We start from the raw sequence: 10473 nt of genomic DNA on the forward strand, positions 1-10473 counted from the left end.
CAGCAAGCATCACCCTTAACAGTGAAAGAGAATGCTTTCCACCCAAGATTGGAAACAAGGCAACGATGTCCACCCTCCTGTTGAGCCCTGAGCTGGCAGCTCTGGCTGGCACAAGAAGGGAAGAAAAAGAGAAGCAAGGCATGCGATTAGGAAGAAAGAAGTAAACTGTCTTTATTTACATATGATACAGTTGTGTACATAGAACATTCTTTAAAATTTACCAAAAAGCTACTAAGATTAATGAGGGAGTTTAGCAAGGTCACAGGATACAAGGTCAATATACAAAATTACTCTATGTCTGTCTGTTACCATATTGGAAATGTTGGAAAGGTAAATTTAAAGATTAAGTTTACAATAGCGTTAAAGATCATGAGATAGGGCTTCCCTGGTGGCGCAGTGGTTGAGAGTCCACCTGCCGATGCAGGGGACACGGGTTCGTGCCCCGGTCCGGGAAGATCCCACGTGCCGCGGAGCGGCTGCGCCTGTGAGCCATGGCTGCTGAGCCTGCGCATCCGGAGCCTCTGCTCCGCAACGGGAGAGGCCACAACAGTGAGAGGCCCGCGTACCGCAAAAAAAAAAAATAAAATAAAAAGATCATGAGATAATTAGGGTTAAATTAACAAAATATGTGCAAGGTATGTACACTGAAAACTATAAAATGTAAATGAGAGAAATGAAGGTAGATCTGAATAAACATGTGGAGAGACAGCCTGTGTTCACGGGTTAGAAGACTCAGGACTGCCGATTTTCAAGTCCCTGTTACAGACTGAATCGGCCTCCCCCTCCCCCAAAGCCATATCTCCGTGTGACTGTTTGGAGGCAATTAAGGTTAAATGAGGTCACAAGGGTGGGGCCCCGATGCAGCAGGACTGGTGCCCTCCTGGGAGGACACAGGGAGAAGGCGCCCGATGGGGTCTCGCTAGGACCCAACTACCAGCACCGTAGTCCTGGACCTCTGGCCTCCAGGACCGTGAGGAAATATCCTCCTGTCTCAGCCGCCCAGCTTGAGCAGACTAAGACTGTCCTCAAATTGATCTTGAGATTCTACGCAATTCCAGTTTAAATCCCAGCGGACTGGTTTTTTTTCCCCAGTAGAATTTTAAGAGCTGATTTTAAAATTTACATGTGGGTGCAAGGGAGGTAGAGCAGCTGACACAATCTTGAAAACCTAGAAAATAAGTAGAACAAAAGGGACTCGCACTCCCTGGTTTCAAGAATTCCATTAAAGTTCCGGTGACTGAGATGGGGTGTGGTGTGAGGACGTCCAGAAGTGGACCCAGACAGCGAGTCAGGGGATGGTTTTCCCAACAAAGGAGCCACCATCATTCAATGGGGAGAAAGTCTTCTGATGTTGGAACAACAGGATAAACACACTGGGGAGAAATGATCCTCAACCCCTCCCTCAGACCACACACACAGGTTAATTTGTGATGTGTCACAGACCTAAACATAAAAGCTAACACTAAATCTTCTAGAAGATATAAGAGAATATCATTCTGATGTTGAGATAGGCGAATATTTCGCAGAATACAAAAAGGCATTCACCATAAAAGAAGAAACTGATAAATTGAACTTCACTAAAATTAAAACCTCGGCTGATCAAATGACGGTGTCAATAAAGTGTATATACATATTTCTGACAAAGGGTCGGTAGCCAGACTATGTAATGAATCCCTACTAATTAAGATAACCGGTAATCCAACGATGAAGGGGCAGAAGGCTTGACAGAGTTATGACTAACCTATCAGCGGGTAGTGAGGCAGATCCAGCCCAGGAAACGCAGAGCACAAACACACACACGTAGAAAAGAATGAGGTGGGGCGAGCGGAGGGGTGTGGACCGTGTGGCCACTCCAGGAAGTCCTTGGTGGCTGCGACGATAAACCCGTGACGACACCAGGACACAGGGACTCTACTTCCAGGTTTTTACCCAGGAGAGAAGAAGGAATGTCCAGAGACGGGGGTGCCAACGTCCCGGGAAACGCCCGCGCGTCCATGGCCGGGTGGACAACCAGGCCGGGTGCGCATAGAGAAGCAGCGGCCCACAGAGGCCACGGGAGTTTCTGGGTGAGACAAGTCAGGGACCAAGAGCTCAGTCCGTGATTTGATTTTAGTGAAGGCAAAACTCACCTGAGTTAAGAAAACTGGAGTGATGGCTGTGTGCAGGGCAAGCAGACAGTCTGGAGGGGCCGGGAGCGCTGGCCACCCGGGCCCGCTGGCTAATGTGTGTGAACATTTATTTAGCAGAACTCATCCAGCTGTTGACTTAAGATCTGTGTTTCCACACATGCCATTTTCACAACTAAACAAGCCCACAGGGAGCGGGTGCTCACAGCCGACAGCACGTGCGGTCCACGTGGAACGCCGGGCACCGGCGGCAGTGTGAGCGGCGGGGGGGCGGGGGGGGGCCACGCTGGCCAACCGTCTATCTAGCAAAGGTAACACAAGACCGGCACTCCTCCCACAAAACACGTGTGTGTGTTCAGCAAAAGCCACGTACAAGAGCGCTCCGGGCAGGTTTATCTGGAAACAACCAAGTGTCCACCAGCGTGTGGAGGGGCAGTCACCCTCCACACGTCCAGTGGGACGCTGCACACAGTGGAAAGGATGAGCTGCCCCTGCCCGTGGGCGAGCCACCCAGGGAGCCGACAGTAGGGTTCTGTTTTCACCAAGTCTGAGAACCGCTGAGCCACTCTCACCAAGAACCACCGCTGCTGGAACACTGGCCTGGGAAGGACCCGGGGGCAGCCCTGAGGGCCCGCATGCGTGCAGAAATTCATCCTCGTGCGTGTGCTAAGACCTACTTCTACAGAAAAGAAAGGGCAGGAAGGCAGGCAGAGAGGACGGGGATGGGGCCAGCAGAGACCCCGCTGCTCCCTCCCTCGGTGCAGGTGGCGGCGAGGAGCCCATCGGCCGCGGACAGCTCTGCCCCGCACCCCTGCGGAGCCGGGAGCCCACGTGTGCGCTGGGCCTGACTGGTGGCACATGGGCACGGGGAGACCCACTCAGACGGCGCTGCCATCCTCGGCCTCCACTAAGCAGAGCACACAGCGGCGACCTGGAGACCGTGGTCTCAGGGATGTGGACCCCGGGCATAGGGGTTGGCGTGGGCGCCTGGCAGAGGAGCAGAGGGCTGGGACCAAGGCCGGGAGCCACAGCGGCCAGCACCCAGCAAGCAGCCCGGGCGGGTCAAGGGTCGGGGAAGCACAGCAGTGAGGTCAGGAAGGAGGCCAAGGAACCCAGAAGGCTCGGCCGACATGGCAGAGAACAGGCGTGAGGGAGTGGTTAGCAGGGGCCACAGAACCCAGCGCCGGTCCTAGCAGGAAATGTCTGCAGGAACGACGGGGACAGAGATTCGCAGCACAGAGCACGCCTGGGGCCAGGTGCTGGGGACCTGGTGGAGCTGGTGGCCCTGCCCCGACCAAGCCGGAGTGGCCTCCAGCTGCTTCTGAGCCCCATTTGGCCACAGTGACAGAAGCTGTGTGAATTAAGAAGAGAAATTTGCCAAAGGGAACTGGGCAGCTTCTGGACTGCAGGGGGCCGAAGCAGCGGGCAGGGGGAGGCCCCTCCACCGAGGCACGACCTGCTAGGCAGAGGGGCTCACGTGGTCGCCCGCATCCTAACCGAGGCCCCTTGCCGCGCCATCCCTGCCCAAGTTCAGCGGAGAGACCTGAGCAGCGGCCCCTCCTCCCAGCCTGGCACCTTCTCAGCAGGAGACACACTCTGCTTCAGGGGCCTCAAACGACCCCAGAGGGACCCCCAGTTACCAGGTGTTCCTCGGGGGGCAGCGGTGAGGCTGAAGGGGCCCTGGGGCAGGACACTGGGACGGAGCTCACGTGGGAGCAGCTCTCCGCCAACCCAGGCCCCACCCCGGACCAGCGGCCAGGTGGCAGACACCACCGGCGGGGTGGGATGTGCACGCGGAACAAGAAGTAGAAACCCTTTTATTCCCATGTCTTACATTTACATTTTATTAGCTAATCAACATCAACATGCAAAAATAAGCGCTGAATACAAACCTCTACAATATGGTTTCGTGTAAACTACAATGGTTCATTTGATTTGAAGTCATCGGTGCTTACTTCAACTGAACTATTGGCTTCTGTAATGAATAGTGTTTAGAGCTAAAGTTACGGAGCCATCGGCAAGGCCTCTGCAGACTCCGGTCCAGTGGATTTCCACGGATACATTCTCAGGCGGGAGATAAGGCGGCACGAGGGACATGACACTGAGCCTACACACATCCTAACACAGCCCCGTGGGCGCGGCTGCAGGCAGGCGGCGGTCCTGGAGGCCGGCCCCTCCCGCGGTGCTGGCGTTTTGGCATTAGCTCTACAGAGAAGTGACAGGGTCCTTCGTGGCACCGAGTGGCCGCAGGGCAGTCTGGCATGGCCACCAATGCTCCCGGGCCACGGCCGAGGACTAGCCTGTCCCCCGGGGTTCCTCGTTAGCAAAAGGGAGGGAACTGTGAGAACACGGGGAAGGGATCAGTTCCTATGGTGAAAGGTTCTAGCCTCCCTCCGCGTGGTCAGTCTTTAAAGAAGTTTCTCTGAAAGGTGAAAGCGCTTCAGAAGCGTCGAAGAGCTGACTTGTTACAAAATCAAGTACGAGCTTGTTAAATCTTACTTCTTCTCTTCCCAAGAGTGTTTGTCGTTGCTCACTGATCTTTGGTCGCAAGAAACAGAAAGGCAGGCAGGCAGGGGCCCGCAGCCGCCCGGGTGCGGCGACCCGCCTACATGATGTACACCTTCTCGGCCTGGGAGAAGTGGAAGACCTCTTTGGTTCTCGGGCAGACGACTTTATCATCCTGCCGGATAGACAGCAGGGACTGAAAAGAAAGACCAAGCGCATTAAGACGGGCCAATATGGTTTAAATCAACGTTTCTATGAGAAACCCACAGAACCAAGGCTTGGGAAATAAGTCACTGCATTTCGGAAAAGTTACTTCGGGCTGCTACCCCTGCCCTAAGCCTTCAGGGCCCAGCCCTGCTAGCCCCGCCCCACCCCCTGACCCCGCCCGCTCTCCCTGCAGGCCCCGCCCTCACGTTGTAGCCGTAGACGTAGCCGTTGGGCAGCATCATGGGCGGGTTGTTCTCGTTCATGACGTCCCCCGAGATCTTGCAGACCAGACGCGAGTTGGCGCAGTGCGCCATGGGCAAGGGCTGCGCCAGCTTGTTCAGGGAGCGGCTGCACACTGGGCAGTCGGGGCTCCGCGAGCTGCCGTCCTCCTTGTAGCACTGCCTGCGCGCGGGTTAAGGAGGGCGGGGGCCGGCCGAGGTTCTAGGGGGTCCCCCGGGGAACCACGGGGGAGGCTGTTCCGAATGGCTCGATCCGTGGAGTTTGGGCAGGTTTCCACTGGGCACCCCCTCCCCCAGTCTCAACACCGTGGGGCTGCAGCCCAGTTAAGGCACGGGCCTGAAGCCGGGGGGTGCAGCGCCCGTTTCAAGGTGGAGAACGAGGGCGCTAAGAAGCGGGGTCTTGGACCCCAGCCCCACACTAAGAGGGGCACACGGGGAGCCACTCCCAGCGTGAAGGATACGGTGTCTTTATGGCCGAGAGGCCGGCCTGCAGGGTGAGGGTGAACACGGAGTTGTTCCCCAGCTGGTGCAGCCGGTAGTTGTCGTACCGGAACTGCTGGATCAGCATCCGCCACCGGGCCGGGTCCAGCAGGTCCTGGAAGAAGCGGGGCAGAGTTGGGGTGACAACAGCAAACAAACGCGACTCTTCGTCCCTGCAGATGAAAGGTGACGGGAGGAAGGGTCACCCCACTAGGACGCAGGCGGCCCGCGGCGAGCCCGCTGCTGACTCGCTTTCTGGGACACCGACTTGCTGGGCGGGGACTCGGCGGCTCTGGAGCACGTGTCCTGCGGCCTCGAGGCAAGTCAAGGACTTGGGGCTGCAAGGACAGCTCAGCACGGAACGAGCAAGAGCCTCTTGCTAAGAGCATTACGGTCTGAAAGGAGAAGCCTTCTTCCAGGAAACCACTTACTAGAAGAGAAGATTAAATCATGTCCATGCCTAAAACCACCCAGGTTTAGACTCAAGAAGAGAGCGCAGGGAGGGAGGGGGAGACACACACACAAAAGCACAGCCAGAGGTTCTGTGTGAGCTCCTCAAGAGTCCTGGCGTACGGTACACATCACATTCCAACGTTTAAGAAATGCTTTTAATATTTCTTCTATCCAAGTCCACGGAGAATGAGATCCACACCCGGGGCTGGCACTGCCCAGTGCCGACTCCGAGGCCCTGCGCAGGCTCTGCTACAGCCGCCTCTCAAAACAAAGCACTTCGGCCCGTTCCCGCCGTGAGCTGTCGGGACACGCCTGTGACTTCCCACCACGAGGGATGAGGGTTTCGCTCCCTTAACCAGGCTGCTCCAGCACGTTTCAGGAGTACCTGCACCCCTGCTCCCGCTTCCAGGACACTCCACTGTCCCAGCTCTGTTTCTGCGTTTCCCGCACTCTAGATCCCCCGCTTGCTCTGGGCCGAGGATCTCCTGTGTCATCTTGATCTTCTCTTTTGTGCTGCTCAATCTGTCTGACCAACCTTCATAGGTGGGAGGCTGTGTGGAGAGCTCTGCCCCGGGGAGGGGTGGCCTGCCCTGGTGGCTGTGGCTTCCGCCCTGGCCCGGAGCCCATTCTGAGGCTCGGCCTCTCCTGTCCACAAAGCCATGGTGGCAGCACTCGCCTGGCTCTTCACAGCCCCTGCAAGGCCACATCGGGGAGGGAAGGGACACGTTCCGTGTCCTCCTGAGCTGGACATCTCGCCCCCAAGGGCAGGCCGGCCTTTCTTGCACTTCTCACAAATCTCCAGAGCAGGAAGATCAAACGCTGTGAGTTAAAACCTGAATTTAGACCTGAAGATCTCTGTGACTTGCTGACTTTTATTCCCAAACGCTGCAGAAGGCGTGAGTTCAGTCCGGGTGACAAGCTTCCAGCCACCTCCCGAAGGCCTGCACCACACGCTCTGGGCGGCAGGGGCCGGGTCTGCCTGGGGCCCCACAGAACTCTGCGGGGCAGGCGGGGCTGCAGGGCAAACACTCAGGGCCTTGGACAGAGACCAGCTTCAAGGCCTGGAGCACAGGGCTGGTTCACCACACAAAGAAGGGGTTTTACCCTCTCCCTGCACATGCTGAAATGTTGAGGCCCAAGGCAATAGCCAGGGAGGCCCTCTGGGAGGGAATGGGGTCACGAGGGTGGAGCCCCATGAAAGGGATTAGTGCTCCTCTAAGAGCTTCCAGAGCACTCCCGACCCTTCCGCCACGGGAGGACATAGCAGAAGTCTGCGACTCGGATGAGGGCCTCACCAGACCGCACTGGCACCTGATCTTGGACTTCTAGCCTCCAGAACCAACAGCAATACATTCTGCTGTTCACAAGCCCCCATCTGTGGTGTGTTGTTGCAGATGCCAGAAGGGACTAAGACAGAAACCCGCTACCGGAAGTGGATGCTTTAGGAAAGAAATACGTAAACACGGGGGTGTGGCTTTGGAACTGGGCAATGAGCAGCAGCTAGAAGCTTGGAGGTGATGCCACACAAAATGGACCATTAAAAGGTGGGCCCAGGAGGAGGAGGGGAGAGCGGCAGGGAGCAACCCCAGGCTCCGCAGAGAAACCTAGGAGCTGTGGACTGTCAAGGCCACTGTGATGAGGCCTCAGATGGAACGAGGATCATGTTACTGGGAACTGGAGGGAGGGCTCCTTGTTATGAGGTGTGCCGAGCCTGGCCGAACTGTGTTCGTGGACGGGGGAGCTGTGGGTGATGAGTTGTCTCTGAGCAAAGTGCTGAAGGTGTGGCTTGGCTTCTCTTGAGTGTTTATAACAAAAACCAAGAGAGGAATGACTTAAAGATAGAATCGTTCATCAAAAGGAAGCACAACTTCCGGATTTGGGAAACCCTGTTCACATTGTAAAACTGAGAAAGGCTGTTGAGGAGAGGAGACCAGTGGTGGGTGGCACCCAGGACTCAGTGGCCCACCCCAGAGAAAACAGCCACTTTGAACCTCAGGGGAAGGAGAAGGGAAGGAATGAAGGGGGGCTGTCAAACTTCTTAGGTTTTACAGGACGGGACTTGCGGGGTTTTTCCAAGAGAAGGTTCAAAGGTCATCAGGGCGGGCCCCAGGTTTCAAAAGGACCACAGCTGTGGGGGGTATGCCCCTGCCCAGACCCACATGGAACCTCAAGGTCAAGGAGAGCCACCCAAGGGGGAGGGACCGAGGACAGATGTGCCCAGTGATCCTGGCGCAGGGAAGAGAAAGCAGATCAGGAGCAAGCAAGGTCGGGAAAGACATTGGCAGAGCCGTGCAGAGGCCCCGGCCTGTCCAGCCCCGACCAGGCACTCCAGTGAGAGAGGCGCCCCCGGGGAGGGAAAGGGAGCGGTCAGGCACTTGGAGCTGTGCTTTGCAGCTGATGTGCTTCGGGAGGTTTTCTGATATAAGTTATTTTTTTTGCGGTACACGGGCCTCTCACTGCTGTGGCCTCTCCCGTTGCGGAGCACAGTCTCCAGACGCGCAGGCTCAGCGGCCATGGCTCACGGGCCCAGCGGCTCCACGGCATGTGGGATCCTCCCGGACTGGGGCACGAACCCGTGTCCCCTGCATCGGCAGGCAGACTCTCAGCCACTGCGCCACCAGGGAAGCCCTGATATGTTTCTTTTACCAGCATAATGGGAACAAGACGGGAAATGTGACCCTGGGTCCCACGAACCAGGCCCAAGACGGGAAACGAACAAGTCGTGCGTGGGCCACGCTCAACTGTGGCAGTGACTACAGACCAGACCTTACGAGCTCCCGGGGCCCCCAGGCGCACCCTACCTTGTAGGGGGAGATGTGCGTGTCCGGCGGGAATGCCAGCATGCCCATGACCTGGCGGACCTCGTCCAGCTGGCTCCCTTCGGCCTGACTGAAGTGCTTTCTCGCGTGTCTGGAAAAGGACGGTGCGGCCTGTTGAAGTCTGCGCTCCCAGCGCCGGGAAGCTGAGCTCGGCTCCACGGTAGCTGCGGGATCCTGGGCCCCGCCCCCACCCAGACACGCGGAAAGCCTCGGTACTCAGGCACCCCCTCCTCTAGGGGACGGGGACGGGCTGCGAGGCACCAAGTACAGAATCCCACCTAGAGAACACCCAGACGCAGTGCCTGAACGCAAACGGTACCTGCCCGAGCCCTTCCAGGTGACCATGGGTGCCACGAACCGGGCCCAACGACATCCATGGCACCCGGATCCGACCCGCCCCGCCCCTCCTCCTGCACAGCCCCTGGGGCCCCAGAGAGGGTCCAGCCTCCCGCCTCTGCAGTGACCCCCAGAACAGCCTCACTCGCGTCCACCGATCAGACCCCGGGCGCTGAGCCCTGTCTGTGCAGGTGGAAACAGCAGGAGGGGGCGGGGACCCTTGCCGCCGCGCCTGCACTCCAGCCTCCTTCCCTGAGGCTCCCCGTGGAGAGCAAAACTGGCCCCGCCCACCCTCTAACCACCACACCCTGGGCTGGGAGCCCCCCAGCCCGGCGCCCCATGCCTCCAGGAGACAGAGCTCAGGGCGCGAGGCTGAAGCTGCGGCAGCGGGAGGACCGACACAGCTGCCCAGGGCTCTCTTGCCCTGGGGACACTGTGCTCCCCGCTGCCCACAGCCTGACCTGGGACGGCCATTTGCTCCAGGGACCACGACGGGAAGAGTGCGGTGGAGGCCTGGCCCTGTCGGGGGCGCCTGTGGCCTCACCCCCGCTCAGCAATGGGAGAGAAGCAGGGCAGTGCGTCCCTGGGCAGGGCCCAGCCAGCCAGAGAAGACCTGCCAGACACCCGCCCTGCCTGCCCCAAACCAGACCGGGAGGGGACCCTTAGCGCCTGCCCCGAGAGTCAGGAGGAAGGCCTACCTCACAGCATCCAGCCTCTTGTTCTGCCGGATGAGCTCAATGAACTCCTGGATCCTGAGGCTGAACTCCAGGCAGCTCTGAGGGTGAAGACAAGACAACGGGCAGCTTAGACGGGGTCACCGGAGCCACGTGCCAGCTTGAGGCCACGCGCACAGCGACAGCCGCTCCGAGTCGCCAGGGAGGCAGGGCTGCCACTGAAACCGCGATCTCAATCCACAGCCGTGGCTTTCTGGGCCCGGCCCCTCCCAGCGCAGCCTCGGCCAAGTGTGCCCCCGAGTGCGTCCCTCGGGCCAGGCCGGGGAGGGCAGGGAGGGCCGGCAGGCGGTGTCGGGGGCGAGAAGCAGTGTGGGCCGTCGGGAGCGCAGAGGGCGGTGGGTAACCGCACAGACAAGCGGCCCGGTTCCTGTAAGTCGGCGAGCGTGCGCCCTCCTCTACCTCCAGCCTCGCCGGCCGGCAGCCCTCAGCCACACGGGGCGCCTTCCACCGCCAGGCGGCTCCGGAGCCGGGCAGCGTTGAGGCCTGGGCACCCGGTGGGTGGGAGGGAGCGCTGGGAGCGGACCCTCAGGGTGGGGGCCGTGAGAACTCCGAGAGAATGCTCCAGAAAGAGGGA

The 10473-nt window shown here is 58.8% G+C and overlaps 1 protein-coding gene across 3 annotated transcripts in view; it reads right to left on the minus strand.

Moving 5' to 3' along the window:
* Window positions 1–3950: 3950 nt before the first annotated feature.
* Window positions 3951–10473, minus strand: part of MAEA (macrophage erythroblast attacher, E3 ubiquitin ligase) — a 15589-nt gene continuing 9066 nt past the window's right edge. For 2 of the 3 annotated variants that reach the window (XM_024732735.1, XM_024732734.1), the window contains 5 exons: window positions 9864–9940; window positions 8812–8920; window positions 5539–5672; window positions 5045–5240; window positions 3951–4827 (listed from right to left, as the gene is read on the minus strand). In XM_024732735.1, the coding sequence (XP_024588503.1) occupies window positions 4732–4827; window positions 5045–5240; window positions 5539–5672; window positions 8812–8920; window positions 9864–9940 (612 nt within the window). In that variant the 3' untranslated portion in view covers window positions 3951–4731. The remainder of the gene's footprint in view (window positions 4828–5044; window positions 5241–5538; window positions 5673–8811; window positions 8921–9863; window positions 9941–10473) is intronic. The other variant, XM_024732736.1, reaches the window with a different exon arrangement.

The sequence above is a fragment of the Neophocaena asiaeorientalis genome, unplaced genomic scaffold (assembly GCF_003031525.2).
Source record: "Neophocaena asiaeorientalis asiaeorientalis breed wild unplaced genomic scaffold, Neophocaena_asiaeorientalis_V1.1 scaffold762, whole genome shotgun sequence".
NCBI classification, from domain to species: Eukaryota; Metazoa; Chordata; class Mammalia; order Artiodactyla; family Phocoenidae; genus Neophocaena; species Neophocaena asiaeorientalis.